Source organism: Rousettus aegyptiacus, unplaced genomic scaffold (assembly GCF_014176215.1).
Source record: "Rousettus aegyptiacus isolate mRouAeg1 unplaced genomic scaffold, mRouAeg1.p scaffold_m13_p_3, whole genome shotgun sequence".
Lineage (NCBI taxonomy): Eukaryota > Metazoa > Chordata > Mammalia > Chiroptera > Pteropodidae > Rousettus > Rousettus aegyptiacus.
Window position 1 is genome coordinate 95,447,057 of NW_023416306.1, and position 25,636 is coordinate 95,472,692.

At 36.7% G+C, this 25,636-nt stretch overlaps 1 protein-coding gene across 5 annotated transcripts in view; it reads left to right on the forward strand.

Annotated features, from left to right (window-relative positions):
• The window catches only part of SLC25A21 (solute carrier family 25 member 21), a 424,384-nt gene that overhangs the window by 300,435 nt on the left and 98,313 nt on the right, over positions 1–25,636 (forward strand). For all 5 annotated transcript variants that reach the window (XM_016138605.2, XM_016138607.2, XM_016138606.2 and 2 more), the window contains one exon: positions 8,431–8,514. In XM_016138605.2, coding sequence (XP_015994091.1) covers positions 8,431–8,514 — 84 coding nt within the window. The remainder of the gene's footprint in view (positions 1–8,430; positions 8,515–25,636) is intronic.

The window sequence follows — 25,636 nt, forward strand, 5'->3', positions numbered from 1 at the left end:
CTAATTAACCACTGTAATGGCCTAGTTCTCAATTCAGTTGGGAAAATGTATGTGGGTACATCTGGGTGTGAGGTCATTTGTTGGCATTAAATATAAAGTTAATTGACTGTATGTATACATAACACATGTATATTCAAAAAGTAGAACTATAATATTAAGCATAATTTTTTAATGTGACATATATATTTTACAAAGCAAAATGTCTGAAAGTCAGGCTAGTCAAACTTTTGTTTAATTGAGACCAGTTTATAATTGGAGCATTTGAATTATACAGCTATGTCAATTAGACTATTTTATCACTTGTGGTTTAGAATTATTAGATTTAGTTTCTAATCTCTAATGATCATCTGTCTCTGACTTGTTAACCAGTATATTGTCATTAAAATAAAGCTTTGAATTTTTTGTCAGTATACTTAGTTATTATCCCATAAGTAATACAAACAACTGAAAGAACTTGTCCCAGGTGATAGAATAAACTCTCTTATCATGATTCGTTGTACAGTATCATTTTTTTTGCAGATTCTAAGTACTATACATACCACGTGTCTTATAATCGTGTAGGACGTACAAAACTAGATGCATTTCATCACAATAATTATTGACACATAGGTAAATGTTTATTGTAACAAAATTTGTGGTTGACAAAATGGATGAACCACTTATAGGATATTTAAGTGTATCATTAAAGCGCAAATTGTAAAATGTACAGAATATCAGACTTTAAATTTCCTCGGCTTATGAAAGAAGACTGCAATTAGATGTGTCTAGGATCACAGGAAATTACTTAAAACATAATCAGGCCATCTGGATTGATCTGATATTTCAGAGAGATAATATTTTTCAGGATTTTTTCAAAAACGTGTTCAAAATTACACGGTACGGATTTCCCTTGCTTTTGTGGCCTTGCCAAGATGTTGTTACTTTATCTGTAGTAATTATCTAGGCTGACTGAGCACTCCAGGTTACATATTTCTTCAAATTATAAACTGTTTTATAATCACATAGAGAAATTTATTGGTCTTCTTTACAATATCATAAAGACTAAGCCAAAGCATAGCCCAACCCACCAAGCCCACCTACACCTAGTAAAGGCATTCATAATTTGAATGGGCAAAGGATCTCTTATTTTTTTCAGGTTAGGTTTCTATTTCTTTTATAAAGAAATTCTCCCAGGAAGATGACTGAGCAGCAATCAAGGCAAGTATCTTTCTTTTCCCTGAATTTTTAGAATAATTTGATAAATAGCCAAATATGTATGAGCACTGTTTTTGAACTTCAGTCACTGATCACTGTTGGAACAGAGCCAAACTCAAGAGGCTTGTGTATTTGTTAGCATTATTTTAGGGTGTTAATTGATGCCAGGCCCAGACTGTGAACCCAGCAAGCAAAAGCAATGCTTAAGTCATCACTTTCCTAGGAATCTCCATTTAATATTTGTATTCTGCTTTATTTTATAATTATTCACTAACATCTCCCAGCCCCCTGCCTCTTTTTTTCCCTTTTAGAGGGCAAGATCTATGGTTTATTCATCTCTGGGCCCCCAAAATTCTTAACCTTGCCCCTCGTGCAAACGTTCCCATTCTCAGGAAATGTTGAGACAGAAATCTGTGTCTCGGACTATAAACCACACCCTTCCAACGTGGTTAAAGGACTCTTGTGTTCATCTTTGCTAAGGCAATCTGAGGTAAGACAAAATACCTATAGCTAGCCTTTTTTTCTTCTAATTACCATCCACAGTCACCAGGTACTTAAAATTGGACCCATAAAGCTATGGACATAGAGAAATATTAGAAGGAAACCTTTCTTCTAGCACTGGCTAAAGGAAACTAACAGAGTCACCTTGACAATCATCAGCAGCCTCATCTCCCCACTATCTGACACAGTCTTCTACGGGGATGATAAATACAGAGGCTGTGTCCCCCTTCAGTTCAGTGGAAAGCCTTTCATGGGAAGTGGGTATTTCTTCTCTTGCAACAGCCTCACTGGAAGGTAGTTTTTCAGACTTCAGGAAACAAATATATATGGTGGGAATTTTTCTAAAGGTGTGCTTTTTAGGGCCTTTTCCCGAAGTTTGTCAGGCAGGTGTGCACACCTAAGTTTCAAAACCTTAGACGTGCCTTTGCACGTTCAGTCTGACCTTGGCCATGCTCAACCAACCAGTAAGAAAACAAACATAGGAGTAGCATCTTATTTCTATAAAATAGGCTAATTACAGGGAATTAAAATCTTTATTTAATCTTTCTACAGTTATCCTTTTAATGTGTTCTGTAATTGCAAACCTTTAGTCTGTTAATCTCTGATTCATTAGTGGGTTTCTTAAGTGTTTATTAAGGAGCATGTGTAACATTCTGGTAATTACTAATAATCTTTGTTCATACCACATTTACAAAGATCTCTGCAGGGATTTCATTGGGTTCATCACCACTTATTGTCAGTGTACAGTTTTTATTAGCAATCTCCACCCCTATAAAATATGGAATTTGGGGCTTTACAAAACAAAATGAAATGTCTCTTCTCTCTCATGGCTAACAAACTTAAATATTGAGTCTGTGTGTCACTGTCCCTTCAAAATCAATGTGTCTTCTGATGTCCGCTGTCCCATTTTACTGCTGAGCAGAAAGGCAATGAGAGATTAAATTATAGATCTCACCAGTTTACGTTATTTATTGGTGGCAACACTGAAATTATAACTGGTGGCTTCTAGTCTGTGTTTCAGTTCCCCAAAGCATCTCACCTACTTTGGCACAAAGGTGTAACTTTTATGAAGTCCAGTGCATTATGACAATATAAAATTCCACTCAGGAAAAAAAGTGTCATTTGGAACTTTCTTGAGTGATAAAGGTCCCCTGCATCCCCACCCTAAACAAAACCAAACCTTCCTACCTCCTCTTAGATAGCTGAAATCTCTTTAACATGGTCAAGTTCTGAGAGATAGTATATTAAATTAAAAGCCACAGGAAGGGTAAATGGTTGGTGTGAATGCTTTTCTGAGTGCAGGATTGAATGAGGGAAGGTAGGAGAGAACACAAGAATACTATTGAACTGGAAAATGATCTGGATGTGATGCTAGAAATAAACTTCACCTATCTTACAGCTTTGCTCAGGATGAGTGGCAGTGCTAAAGAGTGGCTTGGAATGACTTCCCCTCACCCCCCCCAAAAAATTCTCCATCAGTTCCTTACCCTAAAAGCACCACAAATCATACAATTCAAGTAAAAAGCAGAGTGTGTGCTATGCAAATATAGCTTCAGGACACATCTCATCACCTACTGGTATCTGATTTTTGCAACTCAATTGCTGTCTTTATGTAAGTATATAAATTACATATACATATGCATGTACAGATACATATATAGGTGTGTGTGTGTGCATGTGTACGTGTTTATGTGTAAGTCCTGAAGCTTCCACTCCCCAGAATAGATTCCATCAGTATTTTTTAAGAAGAAGATGATGGATATAAAATTACTTTGGAAATAAATGCACAGCATAAATTTCAGCTTTTGGAATTTTCAAACAACCTCATCCTATGGCGTTTAAGACAGCAAAGCCATTTTATTTCTTACACACATGTCTTTCTTGTGACCATATCTTAAGTGCTCAGACAAGCTGAACGTCCAAAGTGGCATTTCTAATGGTGCTGAGAATCAACAACAGACTAGTTTAAAATTTGGTATCACTGACTAAGCGCACAATTAAGTCAGTGGAAAATGCTGCAGTCATGGTTCTCGACCAATTTAGAGAAAAATATTTTAGTGAGTGAGATCATTTTTCAAGTTTTAAAAAAATGCTTGTGCATTTGTCTGAGAACGTGGAGCAGCCCTTTCTTGCCCTGGTGGTTTCCACAGTAACTCACTTCGTGTTTACAGTGTGGCAGACGATAGGGCAGTTCCCTTCCATTTGTAGGAAGGAGCATGCAGTGCTGTGTCCCTGGCGTCGTGACAGATGGGATTGCAAGCTCCTGAGCAATGGAACTTAGGGTTGGAGCCCCAACCTTTCCCTTCATTCTGACCGGATGTTAGGCACTGAATATTTCTGAGTGTTATACTTCATTGTCCAATTTGCCAGTTTGGCAGCAATTTTTCTTTCTAATAAAAGAAGTTACTCAGATGGAGATTCCAGATGTGTCTAAACTGCTTTTATTAGGACAGTAGAAAGGTCCAACCTTTTCTTCTAAATGCAATCAAAAGTAGTGTAGTTTTGCCTTTGTAATTTTACAAAGAGTTGTATTATGTAACTGGAAAATTGTCTCCCCAAGCATAGAGAGAATTTGTTAGCACAGAATACATCTTGGAAAATACTGATACAAAACTTCAATCCAAGAGAAAAACCTTTTAAGTTGCTAAAATGTAGTGGAGAGGAAGAAGGAAATTGCTGTTTTACATGATTGACCAAAATGCACTATAATTATATCAACTTGAAACAGATTCCTTAGAAGAACTGATAACTCTGTGGAGCTACATACTGCATGTACTGTCTCTGCAAAGTGTAGACACGCAGCCTGTGAGACAGGCAACAGAAGAGACAGCTCTTCTTGCCTTAGCCTGTTTAATGGGACCTCCAGCTGCTTTAGCATAGTAAAGAATGGTGGGGAGGCCTTACTGCGGAATTATTGTTCATGCCTGCCTATCCTCTTAACACTGCTCTGCAACACAGTTGTGGACTCCCTTGTGTAATGCTATTTCGATGTTGCCTCTCCTGTTTGTAATTAACATAGCATCACTCATCAGTCAGCTTCAAAATGTAACACTCCTCAAGGATTCCACTGACTATGCTCATTGCCTGTCTAAAGTGGGTGGGTAAAGTTTAATCACAGATATTTAGTCTAAAGATATCCTTCTCATTTTCCATGTTCCCTCCAATGTCTCTACATCATGCTATTTTCTAAGTCAGCCACAGTCCACCCATAGCGAGGAGCTCATCTCCAGTAAGAGAAATATTAGTGGTATTCAGTATCAGTAGAAGTCGTTGGCTGATACTCTGGAACACTATTTCTAAACATTATTACTTGTGTATGGTAATTATCTATTTGCATGTCTTCTTCACCTAACTAAGTTTCTAAAGGGCGGTATTTTGTCTTCCTTTTTCATAATGCCCCAAATGGTGGAGTACCTAATACATAGTAAGTGTCCAAAGCTTTTATTAACTGAATAGTGGATATGAAATATCATCTGTCAGACTCTGAAAAAAGGAAGAAATTGCAGCGAGTGAGTAAAGTGCCTAGACTTCCAATAGCCAGGTTAGATAACTAGTTAACTGTGAAATAACTGTACTCGGTATGTGTCTTTGCTTAAACTGATAAAACACCAGCCTTACCTGAGCATGCAGATATCATAGCAGAGCTGATGTCTCTAACCCCAGCAGGAAAAGAGGGCCTAAGGTCAATTTTCTAGGTATTGGGGTGTACCAGCTCCGGTCCCTCTGCTGACTCTTTCACAGTCCCTTCCAGGACCAGGGGTACGTAATTGTGAGAAGGCCATGCAGAGTTAGCTGAAGTATTCAGCTGAGGAACGGAAAAAGATCAAATGATCTATATTTGATTTTAACTTTATCTCATAAATAACCCCCTCTAACCCGCTCAAGTCGCCACCCACCCTGAGCAACTGAAAGCTGCCAGCAGAGTGCTGTAACATCTGTCCTGAAGGAAACTCTCCGGGGTTGCCACAGCAGGGGATCTTTTCAGTTACTTCACTTGCAAAGACGACCTTTTCTCACAGGCCTTCTTTCTCTCTTTTCCCCACCTGAAGTGCTTCCTCCTCCAAGCTTATTGTTTTTGCTTCTCTGAATCCTATAGGACCTGCTCAAATCCCGTCTCCTTCCTGACCCTCCACAGAAAGCAGTCGTTGCTCCCTGTGGTGAACACCTGGGCAACTTGGCGCCAGTGCTGCTTGGCCTTCTGAATATTTTTCTTCATTTTGTTAATTATTTTTTCTCATTTATTTATTGTTCTTCTTGAAAGATAATGCCCTGGGTTTTTGTAATACCTGTAGCATCTTATTTCATATGGAAGATTTTTTTAAATACTTATAATTTGAGAGAAAAGCATCTAAAAAGGAATTTGACAGAGGTAAATGAACTTAATAAAAATTATTACAGATATTATGAGAAAAATTATGAACATGTAATATTTTTTAATATATAAAAGTATTTTAAATTATTTTCGTAACAAATAATTAAGAAATAGAGAAGTGTCTTTGAGTTCGCAGTTGGATATAAGAAAATATTTCATACTCAGCAATAAATATGGATTAAAAATATGCAAATGCAGAGACGGAGATTCTGTTATCTCATCTACATGCAGTAGCCCAGAAATTCCAAGCATGATCCATCTACCTGACCATCAAATCATATCCTTGATTCTAGACAGAACCACTTACTGAGTCTTCTGGGCTAGTGGTTATGCATCAACCAAATGCACTTCTGGATCCAGACTAGTTTGAATGAGTTAGATGTTCTGGACCATTATCTTCTGATAAGCTCCATGTACTTAAAATTTTAAAGATATAGTTCTTGCCTAGAAACAAACCTTCTAAAAATAACATAATAGAGGTATAAATTTGACAAATAATACCATTATGAAGATGAATATTTATGACATTTTAAACTTTGGTCTAGGGCTGTGGAATATTATTTTCTGGGTTGAAGAGAATCAAGAGGGGCTCATGTTGAATGTATTGTTAAAAAAAAAACATTCATTTAAAGAGAAAAAAAAAGATTACCCAACAAGCTTACCCCTTTCGTTGCATTTCTGTTCCCTCCAGTCATACTCTGACATTATTATCTTCCCCTAGACTATCATATTGCTTTCGTGTTCTGACCTCCATACTTTCATTCTAATTTACCCAATCAGGCAATAAGTATTTTTTTAGGGATTTGTATGTGCCAAGCACTCTCTGCTTGAAGACTTAACTTTCTCATTTCAGAATAGCTACTCTCCTGCACGATCACATTCGACAACTCTCCAACTTTACAAAATCAAATGTAAGCCTGCCTCCCTTTCCAATCATTGTTTTGTTCATATGCCCAACTGCTTCAATCAAAGTAAAAATTCACTCTTTTCTGTGATATATGTGTCAGTTTTCAGCATAATTCCCTGGGGCCTAGAACTATGAAATAAATCGCTCTTCGAGGTACAAGTTGTGTTCCTATCATAAATCCAACAATCTGAGAAAAGCATCTCAAAGTAGATTAGAAGTGCTTTTTAAAAGTTCTTTTTAAAAAATGCTTGATAAATTTGTGGAGGAAAGCACATAAGGAAGAAGGGCCTTAATTCAGAATTGGGACAAGGAAGTTAAACACAAGGAGAGGTCAGACTAAAGAAATCCAGAAATGGAGAACAACTGGGTGTAGGAAAATGAGAGCACTTGTCATAAATCTCTTTGGAAACAAACTCCAGGGTAAAATACAAAGTGAATAAGTTAAGACTCTCATACTGGAAACTTGCATACTTTGAAGCTTAGAGTTCTGAGAGTTATGATCATACCCAAAAAGAAGAAGAAAAAAGAATATAGCATTCAAAAATGGAGCACGTTTTTCTTGAGCACCAACTGTATGCTGAGCATTGTACTTCTGTGACAATCCAGGTAGCCTGAACTACCCATAATAGCCAACTCTGCTCCCTCATGAAGTAGTGCTAGTAAATCGTGTTATAATACAGTGCCAGTTCTCGCTGTAAGCACAGGCGCCTGTCTGCCAGAATGAATTCCAAATTCACAATCAGGATCAAAATTAGGCCATATTAGCTTCTCTGTATTTTTAACCATGGTATTCCATTACCATCAAGGAGCACTAATTTAGATAAGAAATAGAGCTAGTTGTGTATTTCATATGCATCTTCAGATTTTCGAATTATACATTAAAACAGTCTATAACATTTGTGTATGCTTTACACACACACACACACACACACACACACACACACACACACACAAGCATAAATGCCTCAGGGTGCATCTATCTAAGAAGCAGATGGGAAAAAAACAAAACCCTTTTTCTACAGTTTCTATTAAAGTTCAAAGAAATATAATACTTTTATTTTTTTTGTTTTGTGTTTTTTTAAGCATTTTATCTTATTTTATTATTAGTTTCAAGTATACAGTACATTGGCTAGACATTTATATAGTTTAATGATGCCCCTGATTACTCTGTCTTCCCTCTGGCTCTACATGTAGCCATTACATTACTGCTGACTGCATTCCCTATGCCGTACTCTCCATTCCTGCGACCATCTCTCAACTACTAAATATAATACTCTCGAAGGCTACAAAAAGAAGGTAAAGATTATATTAAGCAAAGAAATCAATAAAATCTATATCAAAAACCAGAATATTTTAATCTCAAAAAAATTGAGTTTCCTGAGGCTTTGAAGAATGAGAAAACTCACTTGGCAAAATTCTTAACTTGGATTTTTTTTTTGTTTGATTTTGTTTCTAGGTTCCAAATTCAGAGATGTGCGACTGATCCAAATAGTTATAAAAGCTTAGGAGACAGCTTTCGAATAATTTTCCAAACAGAAGGGTATGTATGTATGGTTCTTCACATATGGATTCTTATGTTCATGCAAGCATTTAAATATATTGCTACATGTCACATTTTCTTATTTCGAATGAGATATTTTCCTAGTCTTACTTGGGGAAAATATTTAAAAGGGTACCTTCCTACTTTTTTGAATTTTTCCTGATAATATGATTGAAAACTAAATATGTAGATAATAGAAACTACCATAAAAAGGAAATTAATAATCAGTTTGATGACTAGAGGACAATTTCTAATTTGTGCCATGAAATCTTTTTAGAATTTTCATAACTTGGACTATCTAAACATAATAGTTCTTTATTTTGATTCTTAATGATAGTGCCCAAATGATTTCTTTGTTTGCATTTTGGTTGATGAATATTCAATCAAAACAGATCTGTTATAAATTGACATGGCAAATTCATTATCCTATATATTAGATGATAAATAAATAGAATATTTTGGTTACATAAGCTAAAATTGTCTTTAATGTATAGTTTCAGTTAAAGATTGTATCCAGCATAATCTTCCAAAGGATATTAGATTAGCTTTTTGAAGTTGTTTACATAAGAGAATAGGTTAAAAATAAAATAATAATTATACAAAAACGATAACAGTAATAATAACAACTAGTATATATTTTAACCTCTACTATGAATTAGGAATTCTCTTTATAACTCTGTAATTCTATCAGGATTCATTTCATTTGCACAGATGAAGAAACCAAAACTCAGAGTAGTTAGTAATTTTCACATACCTGGTAAGTAATGGGGCTGAGACTCTAATCTCCTAACTGCTGTGGTTGGTTCACTACTACTCTTGGCAGATTGTACTGTGGATAGTGATCTGCTAATTGTTTATTTCAATCAAACCTATATCATGTATTTCTTTTCAAGCCAGTATATTCTTTTTAACAACAGCATAGTAATTTATTTATCTACATGCTGAAATTTATTAAATTAATCCTTCTGTGGACCATTAGGTTGTTTCCAGATTTTCACTGTTTAAAAAAGAGTGCCGTAAAGTCTTACTGTTTTTGCACATTCATGTACATATGTGAATGTTTCTATTAAAAAGTCAATAATTATGGATTTATAGGATCAGATATTACCAATATTATCTTTCATAAAGTACATAATTATTTTATTCCCTTAGTATTTGAGAATTCTAATTTCTCCGCACTCTCTGAAACACTGGACGTTGTCAGTTCTTACTTGCTATATGTCACTCACATGTATTTCTTGTTCATAATCTAATAGGCGAAAAGTAAAAGCAGTTTAATAGTATTCCTTTGATGTAATTGGGATTGAGCATGCTTTTCTATTATATCATTTTCTCATGTATTCTTTATTTGTGTCATTTTCCCATTTCTCTTAGATTAGCTTTTTTATGGATTTGTAGGAGCTCAGTGTATTATTATAGGTACTAATCCTTCGACTGTTACATAGAATACAAATATTTTCCCAACTCGTCATTTGTCTTACGACTATAATGTCTTACATCTTTCAGAAGTTTGTAACTTTTGAAGATTGTGATTTTTTGATTATATCTGTCTCTTTTCCTTTGCAATATCTGATCTTAATGTCACATTTAAAAAGAAGGACATCCTCTAATCCCAAGATTATAAACATTTTCTTCTGGTATTTTTTACATTTAAATCTTTAATCCATGTGAGAAATTTTCTCATGTGCAGTTTGGTATATAGGAATCAAATTTTATTCTCAAGTGGTTAGTCAATTGTCCAAACACAGCTGTTGAAATCTCCATCCTTTACTCATTAAATGGAAATGCTAGCTTATCCGCATATTAAATTTTCACATGTACTTCATCTAATTTTTCTATTCTGTTTTTCCATTTCCTAGTGTGTCTTATTTATTTATCTTTGCACCTATTTCATACTGCTTTAAGTATTTTATCTTTGGAGTACTATGAGAATATGTAGAAATGTGTCCTGCAGTATAAAGTGTGAACTCTTTGTCTTGGTGTGCAGATCCCTTTCTGATATGGTCTTCTCTTCTTCTCCTGGCTCACTCCTCATGCACAGATCTTCTCTAGGAATAGCAAATGTTTGCAGCCCCCTGGTCGCCCACACTCTCATGGTTTTGCACACTATTCCATATTCCTGGAGGACCAACCCTCTAATCCACACAAGAAACTGCCCCCCTTCATTCAAGGGTGCCCTCAGGTTGCACCCACCCTGACCATCTTTTCTCTACCGCATGCTTTCTTTACCAGTCTTTCTTTCTTTATATACACATGCTATATAAAATATACACGCATCACCCTGATTTATTGGGCTCAGTTTCTGCCTTCCCTCTCCCACCCCAAGAATGCGCTTATCTACGGGCCATGTCTCAGTTAGCTCTGTATTCCCAATGCCTGTGTTTGGCACTGAGTAGAGATGCTCAATAAGTGCACAGTGAACAAATGAATGAATGTCATCATGCCAACGTCATAATGATGCATAATGAAACAGGGATGATAATTCTTGCTATAGATCACCCCCTCTGAAATTATGATGAGATCTTGATGTCTGATTAAATATTTTCAGGTCACCTAGTGACGTACAGTCAGCAAATTTTTTCCATTGCGCTGGTGATGTGGTACCTAAGTGCCATACATTGATAATACACCTCTTTCATAACAACTGGGATCGAAGTCATATTCGGTTTATGCAAAATATATATAAAGTCAAAGAAATCATAGTGAATTATATCGTCATAAAAGTGTCCCTTTCCGGTAAAACAGTAGTGTAAGCATTGCCAAGTTCTATAAGCCGTAACAGATATCTCTGAATTGGATGTGGGAGTTCCTTAGCCAGCCTCTTCATTTCATGTGTATTTTCAGAAAAATTTGAAGTTTCTGCTTTGATATCAAGTAATGTAACAAACAGTATGTGTGGTCCTTGCATAGTAAAATTGGCCTTTTCCTAGACTATATGCATAATAGCTTCTAGAGCAAATTGACATTTTTTCTATAATGACTTTAGATCTGGACATATTGTTAGCCAAAAGCCAGAAACCTCCTTTCTTAGAGATGGAAATATTTGAAAAAAAAAATACAAAAGAAAAAGCTCCATGTTATTTTGGATGCAGAGTAAGAGCATTTCGTTGCCTTAAGTTAAAAAAGAAAAGAAAGAAAGAAAAAAGAAAACCTTTAAACACATACTATGTTGAATATTTTTTCCTGGTAAAAGCAGTTCCTTTTGATTTTCTTATTTGGCTTTTAGAAAACACTGAGTGAAAAGAAATGCTTTTCTTGGGTGCGTAGAGGCCAGTTTGGTCTGTGGCCTGCCAAAAGGATAGCACTAGTCAATTTGACTACTAGCATATTTAGGAAAATTCGTATCTCCTGGTTGTTCCTAGTTCCTCCAAGTTAAACATTGGAAAGCTAGTCCTTTTCTGTTGTTTAAAAACATTAAACTGTTAATACACTTAGAATCTGCACAGCTATCCCATTCCCCTCCATAAGCAAGCGAGGTGGTGGTTCTCATCATCACTCTTAGAGAGGCGATGCCCCTCCTCCCTGCTCAGAATCCACCTGTTTCTAAGAGATAAGGCTCAAGCACCTGGGTCCAAAACACTTTACCATTTCTAAGATTCTTTTCCTTCTTAAAAGCATCGATATGTTGTCCTTTTATTAAAGACATAGTTTTTTAATCCAGCTTTACAGAAGTGACATTAAAGTTTAAAAATGCCCTCCAAATTCTGAGTAAGGATTTCTTTAATATGAAATCATCATATTTAGTTAGTGTTCATTGAAAAGGCCATCACTGTTTTCTCTAACAGAGAAGAGAGAACTCAGAAGAAAGGAATTTGTCACTATCGAGAGTACCTTCATCGTCAACAAGATGCTTCATCTTTCTCTGGTTTGACAAAAACTGACAGGTCCATCTACTGTAATTGTGAGCCCAGAAAGACAAAGATTTAGCTTAGGTAATTAGATGCCTTTAAAACCAGTAAGGTTCATTTTGTACTCTTCCCACAAAGAACAGCTGATATCTCTGTTTACCATGTGTCCATGCATCATGCCTCATTTCCTTTTGCCTCCTAGTATCTCATGGACATTTTCCTCATCTTTTTTTGTGCTTGTCATTTCCTTTAAAGGGAGTGATTGAGATGTTCACAGATAATAAGAGGATTATAAACTGTACTAATAAAAACTGGAACTGCCCGCCCCCTTACTCTTCCTCCTCTGAAAGTGCCTACTGGCCATTCTTCCCAAAATAAAGAGAAAAAAAATGTCAAACAGAGCTTAAGATATTCTGAGGACATACATAAAGAAAGACAAGAAATTAACACATTTTCTTCAATGTACTAGGCGCTGCACTAGGGACTTTTTCATACATGTGTCTCAATACAGCATTGTTCTCAATACAACACAGCATCACGTGTGTATTTTGTATGAGGTAACTAAATATCTGAGAAGTTAAATAATTAGCCCAAAGTCATACAGGTATGAATGGCATACCATAGTTTTTCCATTACGCTATATCATCTTTCACCGAACACCAAAATTTGTTATTTATTGAATGAAAAGAAGACAATGTGGAAGTAGTGGCTGTAAACCCCTAATTTTCAAATACCTTTGATATACGCCTTCCCTCGAAACATATAGCAATTTCAAGTAGCTTTTATCTCTTCCTTCAGGTAAAGTCTGTAAATTCTGAGAGACTGGTATATGTTCAGTCAACCAAATCTTGTTAATTCTGAGGCAGCACCACAAACGAAAGACTCAAGACTCTTACTCCGGCCGTTGCCCAGATAGCTCCGTATCTCTGATAAGTTCATGGTTTTTCTGTCAGGCGACTTTCATCTTACAAGTTCCTTAGTTTTCTTATGAGAAAAGTTCTTAGAGCCCAAGGCGAATAACTAGGAAACAACTAGGTCAGATTAAACTCTATTTCAAATGAGAAACATGTTGATTGCTGGTGCCTTCAGAAATACAGTATCCTTCAGAAAGTAGAAAATATGTGGTTGCATTTGGGGGGCATTTGAACTGTTTTGTTTCATGATTTGTTTTCTGTAACCTCTGATGCTGCTCCAAGTATCATCTTACAATCAGACCACTTGGTGATTATAATATTTTCTAGTTAAATGACATTTAAGGCCTTGTTTTATGAGCTCTAGCATAATTGGCTAATTTGGTAAACTCCAGATGTGTGAGATAATGTGCCACTCGTTTAAGTGCCTTTCAGACGGCATAAATGGCACAGCCCCAGGAGGTATAATCGCTCCCTCTTGTTTTCATTAAGAAGGGGAATGAGTGGCTTGTGACACAGACAAAGGAAGTGGGGCGTCTACAACTCAAAATCAACAACAACCTGGTAAGGTTTGGACATTTTCTTTTTATAGGTAAACTCACTCCACGTTTTTTGGCTTAATTTGGTGTGTTAGTGGGTCTACTTTTTAAAAAGTGAGTTACATAATCTAACGTGGCCGGATAATTTTGAAAATTACCCTGAATGTAGAAAAAACCTCTGAAAATAGAAAGAGTCACCCCTATAGAAACTCTCCTGAGTGAAGTAGCCTCTGGGACCTGCCCCTCACTCTCACTCTCGCATGGAAGTGAGGGGAGGTGTGGGTTTAAAGAGACAATGGAGGAGCGAACTCTTACTACAGCCAGAAATGTTGATTATTTGAGCAATCGGCAACTTCATCACCTAAACCAAGTTCCCACTTCACAAGGCCTAGTAGCCGCTATTGCTTTTTCTCTTAACCTTCCACCCCCTTCATCATCCAGCATAAACCAAATCATTTATCCAATATTGCCAAGCTGGAATGGGTGGGTGGTTTTTGACATCGCTGTTCCCTGGATTCTGGGACCAGTCCCTCTTGTCAGCCCATAGATCCAGTACGGCTGTGTCGTGGGTCACTGAGGACTCACTCTCACTTAACCAATCCAGTTTTCACTCAGATTAATAATTATAGAATGTACCCCAGGCCCCTGAGCAGATAATCTGCAATGCAAATCAAGTATGTGTAGATTATTGGGTGTTGACTTAGATTGCAAGCCTGGTTTGCCCAAATGAATTTGTTCTTTGATGGGTGCCAGATGTGCATTGTGACTTCTATGATGAGTTTCCTGATGCCTTGAGTACCTTCCCTCTCTCCCTTTTTGTTTTACCAAAGAGGCCCTTCTTGGCACCCACTGGACTTCTCTGGGGTGTTCTTTTGTTTTGTAGTGCCTTGTTTTGTCGTGTTTCTAGCTTCATTTAGATATAATTGACATATAACATTGTATAAGTTTACAGTGTACAATGTGATGATGTGAGACACATGTATATACGGAGAAATGCTTACCACAATGGGGTTAGTTAACACTTCCATCACCTCACATAATTACCACTTTTTGTGTGTGGTGAGAACATGTAACATCTTCTTTCTTAGCAACTTTCAAGCATACAATAGCGTATTGGTAACTATAGTCACCATGCTGTACATTACTTCCCTGCTCCTTTGTTTTTATTTGACCATGAGGAGGAAACCAGAAATTCTCAAGTGCTCTTTTGCTCCCACACTATGGAGTTTAGTTCTGGCCTGCCTGTGCTTCTGAATGATGGCACACAAGTGTCTTCTTCAGCGAGGAAAAAGAAAAGGAAACCAGAAAAAGAATAACACAGCGGGTGAGAGTTTGTAGAATAAACTATGGCAAATCTATCTGGTAGGTCTTGTAAGTGATGGGCCCAGATCCAGAATATGTATGGCGTCTAGTAGACCGAAGAGAGAAAATAGATTATCCCAATTATTATTATTATTCTTGGATTATCTGTTTCTTTTAAAAATGATTTACCAATGCTTTTGTATATTAAATACATAAATTTTCAGTCAAAATATATATAATTGCTTTCACATAAAGCTTATGCTATGTTGCTAAGAACTTTAAACAGATTAGTTAGCAATTCAAGGTTGAAAGTGAAAGGATGAAGGGTAAGGAAGAATATTGAAGAAGCCTATGCAGAAACTTATTTCAATATTTTTTTTTAAAGCCAGACAATTGAACCATTGGTACAATATTTGGCATTTCTATTTTACCAGATTATTTTGCACCGCTGCTAAAGCAAATAGTTTTTGAGTTAAGCGATATTGGCTTGTAAACTAGTCTTTACAATCAAGGGGTGGATAATGAATTTTCAGTGCTCAGATAGCAGCATCCTAAGTGCTTCAATGTCCCAGAGTTCTGCTTCCTTTTCTAAATCAGAGGTCTTTTGTTCTGCCACAGAGTGACCTTTAAAACGGTTTCAGCTCTTAGATTTCCCTCCTGTCATCACCACAGATTGCTAGCTGACAGTCACACTCCAACTCCCCCAGCCTCTCACTAACAACGCTTTCTGAATTACTGACTGGCCTTTGGCAAGGATTTAACTGTTGCCAAAGAGTAAGTGAAAACGTTTGCAGTGATGTCAGCCCGTCAGCAAGGCCTGATTAAGAGACCAAACACAGCCTCTCTCAGCTTTCAGTGCTGACAAGAAGGAAAGGAGGACCAGTTGTTTGGGTGGAGGTAGTTGTCTTTCGAAAAGGTTTGTGTCTCAAGTGAGAGCCTGAACAGATAACCCGCATGTTCTTGAGTGTTAATAGGAGATGAGGAGATTGCATAGTCAGTGGGAGACGTCCCGCTGGAAATAGTCATAGGCCTTTATTTTAACTTATTCTGGATTTCTGATAGGCTAAAATCAGAACCACCTGTCTTTACCAAAAGCAAAATCCTTTTGCTAGTGGTTAAACTGAACATTTTCAGATGAAAATGAAAATGAAAATCTAAAAACTTTCTACTTTTTCTAATTCTCAGTGTAGAAAATAACTTAGGTGTGATTTGACATAGACAAGGTTAAAGGAGTTAATATTTTATCTTCATCATTGATTTCATCTAGTGTCTCTAAATTTGTGGAATCACATTAATCATTATACTACCTTTTTGGTAAGAAGTCTTCTATATTGGCTGTATGCAAATTTGATCTCATTTTCCCTGGGAAGAAAAAGATCACATAAGAAGTTATAAACATTGGCAAGATATATACATAAATACACATACACACATACATATATTTAAACTCTAATTGGACCGCTTGTAGTTTAGATTGTTACATTTTACCTGTAAATCCCATTGTTACATTTTACCTGTAAATCCCATGAATCAGATGCCATTGGAGGATTCATGAGTGTTAATGACTATCAATGTTTACTCAATTCCTACTTAGGAATGTTTAGTCACCCAGTTATACTATTCTTATCAGTGGTCCATGGATTTTTTTGTCTAGTCTTATAACTAGCTTTAGCTTTCCTTCAGGTCTTTCAGGCAGTTTCAAACTGGAGGAAAGAAGAAAATTCAGACGCTATTGTTACAACAGTGATTATATTCAAAACCTTTGTTACCATTTTGGCCCTTTACTGTTTGTGAAATGTGTTCACATGTATTAACTCCTTTAATTCTTACCAGAATGCTGGCAGGTAAAAAGGTAGAGAGTATTAACTCTAGTTTTCTGGTCAGGAAACATAAAATGTTCAGGGACTTGCACAACATCTCACAACTGGTATTTGTTGGGGTAGGGTTTCACCTGAGGTTTTCTGCATCCTATACCACGCTCCCTGCTCTGTCAGTAACTTAATAGTGATATTAGTAATAATAGAAGCAACATCCGAGATTTCCATTGTTCCCATTATGGATTTAAAGCATTTCCACATATCTCATCTCACTTGACTGAATAGCATCTGAGGGAGGTAGGGGAGAGACTACCATTGGTTGGTTACAGTCTACAAACCAGAGAACTTCAACAGTAAGGAGTTCAGTGAGATTCCCAGAATAATTGCTTGGTTTCTTAGATCGGCATTTAAGGAACACAAAAGTATAATTTTTTAATGGCATTTTGGGCAAATGAAATTGAACTAAAAATCTGTTCTGAAGTGTGCCCTCCATCATCCCATGAGACCAAGATAGAGGCCCATGATCCTTAGGACAGAGCCAATTTCAAAAGGAAGTTATAGGATACAGTTTAAAGTTAAGGCTTAATGAATGATCATAAACTCAGTTATTTGACCTATTGGTGCCTTCACGTAAGTCAACACAAGTATTGGGTAATAACCAGAAAACCCCCATGAAACACGAGATACGGCATTTAACCAAAATTCCTTGGATGAGTTGTCAGAAGGGGTGAAATCATCATATGATTGCAATATATGTTGAAATATATGGTCACTAATACCTAGAGCAGATACCAGCCATATGTAGTGGCCTTGTTCTCCTGCAGATAAATGCCATGTTTATAATTCTCCTTGACTGGCCACAGAGAACTCAGAGGAGGACATAGCCCTGGGTACAAGGAATTCTAATGTAGACACAATGGTAACAAAAAATTAGCTTTGGAAACTCCTAAAGAGAGTGTGTAAGTTTGTATTAGATAAATGAGTTCTTTGATTTCTTTACATAAAGCCTTTCCTAAATTAGAAGAATCAAGAACCAAAATGAGAGGAAAGAGCATGCTCTGATGTCATTATCATTTTGCATCCTTTAAGTTTACAGTGAACAGGTCACTATGCACTTCATAATCCAAATAATAAAATTCCCAGAAGTTGGCACTATTTATAAGGGAACTAAATTAAAAGAATATTGCAATGTAATCCATTAAGTGATAGGACATGCAGTAGTCCCCCCTTGCCTGTGGGGGATACATTCCACAACCACCGGTGGATGCCTGAAACTATGAATAGTACTGAGCCCTGTATGTACTGTTTCCACCTATACATACATACCTATGATAAAGTTTATTTAATTTATAAATTGGGCAACTTCACAGATGAAAGATTTGTTCTTATCATATATCTTAGCAACCCCAGCATATAATATTTATCTTTATGAAGTCAAGGATATTCACCTTTTCACTTAAAGGAAGCACTCTATGGCTTCTCTTTGGCATATCCAAATTACTAGCCTCACTACTCAAGCATTTGGGGGCCATTATTAAGTGAAATAAGGATTATTTGAACACAATCACTGCGATACCACAACAGTTGATCTGATAAGCCAGTGACCTACTATGTGACTAATGGGTGGGTAGAATGTGCAGCTGGGATCTCTAGTTATTGATGCAATAGCTCCTCTTCATCCATGGGTTTGCCTCCACATTTCTAGTTACCATGGTCAACTATGGTCTGAAAATATTAAATGAAAAATTCAAGAGATAAACAATTCGTAAGTTTTAAATTGTGCGCCATTCTGAGTGGCACGATGAAATCTCACGAGCCCAGCTCCATCCCATCTGAGAGGAGAGTCATCCCTTTACCCAGCGTATCCACCTTAGTGAGCTCTAAATTCACCCAGGGTTTCCTCCTAAAGGCTTTGGTAAGTCTTGTTGGGGGAGGGTGATGGGACCAAGCTTTAGGTGAGGAGAGGAGTTAGAGATTGGCATTGAGGGCTGCCAAATGACTAGAACTTGAGGATCAAAATTCCCAGAAAAGAGGGGAAATTGTAGAGAAGTGAACCCAGAGATCTATATGCAATTTCCCCTTGAGGCATTTGCTAACACCTAAGCTGGAAGAAACTCCAAGAAACCCAGCAAAAACAACAAACACAGAAGTTGAGAAAGCTATAAAGATGGGCAGAAACTTCAGCAGCCCCATATGCCAGGGAGACAAAGGTTGCAGTTCAAGCCAGTCAGAAGGAAGAATTCTGGAAAACACTCCAAGTTTTCAGTTGAGACCCTGCATGCCCACTCCCAGGAGTTAGGGCTCTGCCCTAGAAATCAGGGCAAAGTGTGAACACATTGCCCCTAACAAAGCCTAAAGAAAACCTCAACGAAATGAAGGTGATCTGCTGTACTCCTTCGTTTGCTAGGAGAAAATGTGTTCCTCTTTGGAGGAAGATACCACCACCCAGAGGCTCTCTGATTTTTTGTTGTTGTTGTTTTTTTAACGCTTGATGTCCTCATTCAATAAAAAATTACAAGGTCTTAGGGGGAAAAGAACAATTAACCAAATATGAGAAACAAGCAATAAGTGATTCAAATTTTGGAATTATCTGACAGGGACTTTTTAGTTTAATTTTTATTGTAATGAAATATAAACAACATAAAATTTACCATTTTAGTTTAAGTGTAGAATTCAGTGGCTTTAGGTACATTTGCTTTGTCATGAAACCGCCGCAACCATTCATCTCCAGAATTTTTTCTTCTTCTTAAATTAAACTCTGTACCCATTAAACAATAACTCCCCATTTCTCCCCACCCCAGCCAGTGGCAACTACCATTCTACTTTCTGTCTCTACAAATTTGACTACCCTAGATACTTCATACATGTGACTGGCTTATTTCACTTAGCATCATTTCTTCAAGGTTTTTTCATGTTGAGGCATGTGTCCAAATTTCCTTCCTTTTTAAGGCTGAACAATATTTCATTGCATGTATATACCACGTTTTGTTTATCCATGTACATGACAATGGTCACTTGGCTTCTCACCTTTTGCCTACTGTGAACAGTGCTGCTATGAACATTGGTGTGCAAATATTTCTTTGAACCCCTGCTTCCAATTATTTTTGGTATATAAGCAAAAGTGGAATTACTGGATCATACAGTAATTCTATGTTTAACAGGCAGGGAATTTTTCTCAAAGATATAATAAATGTTTAAGAAAGTAAAAGAGAAGATGGGGAATTTCACCAGAGATATGAAATCTGTTTTTAAAAGTACTCAAATGAGAATCTTGAAAAATACTATAACTGAAAATAAGAATTCAATAGGTGGGTTTTTAACCCACGTGTTATATTGTCAGCATGTAACGGGTTAACTGTTTTGTAAGTTCTTAAATATTACGGACCACTGATGTCCTATTAGTGTGCAATAGTAGGTACTCAATATTATAATTAGTTGATTGGATAAGGACAAGAGTAATATTTTGGTGAGAGATATCATTAATTTTTAAAAAAACTCCTTTTAAGCAACTAAAATAATAATTTACCAGGTGCTGGGCACTTTGCTAAGCACTTTGCATACATTAACTCAGTTCTCCCAACAACTTGTGGGGGAGGAAATATCACCCTTCCTAGTTTATCAATGAGTCAACCAAGGCCAGAAAGTTTATATAACTTGTCTAATGTTTCTTAGGCTGTAGGAATTTGAACCCAGGCAATTTGGCTCCAGATCATTACCTCTACATTATTTAAAAAGAAATACTTTTGAAGAAATAGAAATTGTTCTGCTTCGATTGAGTGGCTAGTTGCAAGTTTTAGAAAATAATTAGAAAATTTAGAAACCAAATTGCTTGGTGACATTTGCTAGGGCACTAAACTCTTCTTGCAATGTGACCTTTACATTTTTTTCAGATATTCCTTTTGGACAATGGAGCACTACTTAATATGTTCTGGCATGAGCTCTTTTATGGGTGTTTGACCTATAAGAAACACTGCCACAATGAACAGAACGTCCCGTCTTTCTCCTTAAACTCCAAATCGCTCGGGGCCACAAGATACAAACCAAGGGGTTTAAAGTTGACACTTTCAATTTCCTCCATTCATGTTTGTGGATCTCATTTTCAGGATGCTGACATTTTACCTTTCTACATCCCTGTCTTCACTTCTTCCTCTGCCCCATCACCTGTCTTAAATGTTTAATCTTTTGCTACACCTCCTCAGAACATGATGGCTTTTGATGGCAGGTCTTTTTTCCAGTGATAGGACATTCCTTGGGGAAATCCATTTTCTCTCAGCCTTGGCAGGGAAGACCATACGTTTATTACTTAGAACAAAAGGAGTATTCATCAGAACCTTAAGATTCCTAATATGTTTGCCTTCAGCTCTCTTTTCCTCAAAGTCTTTGTTCACCCAGGTTACATTTCTAATGCCCCACATCTATTTTATTCTCTTATTTTGGACCTTTTAATACAGAACAATTTTCTCCTTTCTTTCTTTCCTTCCTTCCTTTCTTTCTTTTCTTTCTTTCTTTCTTTCTTTCTTTCTTTCTTTCTTTCTTTCTTTCTTTCTTTCTCTAGAAAAAAAGAGAACCCATTTCAGATAGAATTAAAATGAACAAAATTAAAATAATAGTTCCTTTTGTAATATTGTACAGTCACATTATTAAGTATTCCTAAATGTCTCTCTGGTGTGAGACCCCACTCCCTAAAGTTTGCAAAGCTTTCCAAAGTAAAAAGCAAAGAGCAACCGACAACATTATTATAGCTAAGAACAAATATCTGCATCTTTCCTATATTTATGCTGTTTCTTTACCAATCTTAGAAGAATATTTATACACGGCAAGCAAATAGTATTTAGTGACTGCGCATGTGCACACAGCCCTCTGTTAGGCAGCACACAAGATATGCTTTAAAAGGCAGCTTTGAGCCTCTAAAAGCTTAATTCTGCAATGAAGTTGACTGGATGAGCAAAGATTATTGTTTCAGTCACATGATTCTATTTAGCCTTTGTGGAAAAATCCTTCTGAAAGCAACTGCAGAAATGGTAGAGATCTGACCAATTAGAAATTAGATTTGCGTTTTCAATACCTCCATATCTTTTCTCGTCTCTTATATAACCATTCTCAATCTCAGGGGGCGGGGGGGGGGGGGGAGACCCATGAAAACTATGAAGGGACTTTCCAGACAGAAGTAAATTGTGCCCATAGGAAATAAAAATCTTCAAAGTGTCCCTTTCATTGAACTTGCTGCTTTTCCTACAACAAATGGACACATCAGACATAAAATTTAATTGAGACACAGTAAAGCAAGGGTCTGGCTTACCTGAGTAGGAGAGGTTACAGCATTCCATTAAGGAGACAGCAAGGCACTAACAACGCATTGACTGCTTTATATCACAGTATATTGGACTTCTGATCACAATCAGGTATTTGGACCATCATTCATTTAGAATTTCAACAGCCTCCTGTTAAACTCTGCTGTGCAACTTTCTATTTTACATTTCTTTTCCTGTGTGTTTGTTTTAATTTAAGAGCTGGTGTGCATATTGACAATTCTTTGACAGCAAAGGTAAAACCACCAGGAGTGTATCTGTTTATTGAGGACTGACAGCTTTATAGCTAACATAAAAATAATCTAATGTTTATTGGGTAAAATGTTTGACTGAGGATTAAGGGAAACTACCGAAGAGAGAAAACCTTTTCATCCTATTCAGACTTCTCAAATAAGGTTTGGGATCAACTACATTAAAACTTTTTGTGTTGATTTCTTTAACGCTCCTCCCTTAATCTGACCCACTACTCACTCCTCTCCACTTTGCTACCTCAAATTATGTTTTACAGCAGGGGTTTTGAAGTAAATAAAACCTTGAAAAAGAAGATGCTACTGTGCAGAGATTCATTGCTGTAGAATTTACATGGGCCCTGCAAACGTTCCAGATAACAGTAAAGCAAAAGCTAAACTACATGGCTCTTAACATAAACTGTCTTTTTCTAATGTTTCCTATAACATATATAGTAAGAGCCCTTAATTTTTTTTTAATTTCTGTTATTTTTAATTGTCGGTGATGGGGAAGAAGAACAGAAATTACTTTAAACTGTTTTAAAACTGGTTTTAAAATGTTTAAGAGCTGTGTTTGTTTTCAGTTTCACCTTTAGTTAAGTATCAACAACATTTGATTGTTTTTATTGGATGTTTGAAAGGTTTTAAAATTTAAGCTATTCTCTCTATAAGCAGAAATATTATCCATTTGGAAATAATTTATGAGATTAAAAATCATTCATGAAATTATCATTAGATTAGCAATGTTTGACTTCAGTTTTTTAACTTGTGATTAATTGAAATTACCATCGATATCTCTTTTCCTCTCATCTTTCCTGCAAAAAAATGAAGAAGAATTTTATACTCATCTAACTCATCTTAGCAATGGGCAGGTCAGCTGTTACTATTCCTCTCTTTACCACACTCCTCCCCCCCACACCCCACCCCACCCACACACACCAATCCCATTTTGCATTGAGCAAAATAAATGAGAGAAAAAAAGTAAGCGTCTTGTTCAAGGTTGCTAAGGAGTGGCTGCAGAGCTGGAAATGGAAACCAGGTTTGCCAGCTGAGTCCAGTGCCCCAAGGCCGTTAAGTAAAATTCATTGGCTCTTTCCCTTTGAAAAAACTGTGTGTCTCCTGACAAAGCTGATATGTGAACATTCAAACTAGCTCAGTTTTCAATTTCATCACTAGAATTCAATGTCCCCCATGGATATGGATGGGTTTTTGTGCAAGTGTGTTGTGTATCGTACATGCAAATAGACCAAAGAGATCCTGGGAATGTTAGAATCTTGCAACAGCTGAGAGGTAGTTTTTTCAAGGAATTTTATACCAAATATGCATCTAAAGCTAATTAGCATGTCACCAGCAGGCAGTAGTGAGCTATTCAAGGGTCGGGATCCTGTCACACCCATCCACATCCCTGCGACCTGACCTAGTGCCCGAATTACAGACCAGATTGAACAAATGTTTGTTGAACTCGACTATGTTAAAATTTTTAACTTTGTTTAAGTAGATTTGGCCCTTTTTAAAAAAAAAAAATAGCATACTATGTTTTTGTTTACTAAGTGGGACACATAATTTCTTCCTCAGTAGATTTATTTTATTCTTAATTCCTTTCTACGTCCATGGTGGCAATGACTGCTACATTTTAAAGTGTTATATGTCTTGTCATGCAGAGATTTCTAGCAAAATGGCAGTTATGATGTCTATGGAATTTCTATTTTGTTTCTAGAGCATCAAATTGTTAGCGATTCCTGAGAATTATCTGACTTCGAGACGTGTGGGCCCTTCTGATGTACATAGTGCAACACCATTTTCTTAATAAACAAGGGAAGGCATCTCCTCCCTTGACCAGACACCACAGTTGTTCTTTATCACATTTCCCATGACTCCGATGCACTGGAGCAATTCCTTGGCATTCAGGTTATGCTTGTTCTGAGGAGGTTATATGCATGCTGTGTCGCATATGCTGAATTCTGCTCCTCTTCCCTGAGCCCTCTAAGGTAGTTGGCATTTTCAAGCACAGCTCATGGTCCTGCCATGGTTCTCTGATTCATTCCGTGAGTTTGGGTCCCGATCTCTCCTTTGAGTTGGTGACAGGAATCTCAGTATAGCAATAGCGGGCTACTGCCTGCCATCCCAGGAAGGACTGACAGACTTCAGTAGGGCACAGGAGTCGCACTGCACAGATGCTACATGGATCCACACTGTCGGTTTTCAATCTATACTGGCCCCGGCTTTAGAAATAAACTCTTCCTTTGTCTTGGGCTTCTTTGACTGGAAATCTAGAGGTTACAGGGAACCTTTTGTAAATCCATCCTTTCTTAAAACTCTAACCAAAAGCCTCTAGTGACACATTGTCTAAGTGACACACATTTTATTTTACACTTTCTGTAAGATGTCTGGACCTTTGTTAGAATCTGTTAGGCAAGCGGATTTGTGATGCCAGGTATGTGACACTCTCATCTTAAGAAGCTGGACTTCAGAAATCAGCCTAGGGAATTGTATAACACAGCAAAACCCCAACCCGAGCAAAATTTTCCTCAGAATGGATTGGTTTACTTCTAACTTAAATTAACCAAACTGACCACCCTCTTTATGCTCCTTAGGACTCAACAAAGTTGAAATTATTTTCTAAGTTTTATACCACTAAGGAGCATTTTAAAATCATGTTCTAATTTTTTTTTTAAGGCAGTTTCCCCAAATGCCCCCATAACAAAAAAAAAGAGCAATTTAAATAGATTAATTTCGATTTTATCTTTAAGGTTATTATAATAAGACATACTCATATAGGTGGCCTGGGAATTCTCTCATTTCCCCTTGATTCACAAGTTGTAATAAATAAAATTTTCACCAGAATGGTCTAGTTGCCTCCAATAATATAAACAGAGTGTATGGTGAAAACGAAGACATTAAATGCATAAATTTATGCTGCATGCAAAATTTGGATTATTTGAAATTTATGAGATTTTTACATTGATTTTTGAGTGAATTTTATGCACTGATCCATTGATATAACAAACCTTTAGTTTTTATTACTTGGACAAGTCTTCTTTTACCAGGATGTTGATATACATCATTGGTAAGCAGTAGCTCTGCAATTAAATTTTTGATTCGTTACATAATCATATTTTCTAATCCTGTTTCCATCTGAAACAAGCATATTACATAACGGTGTTGTGTG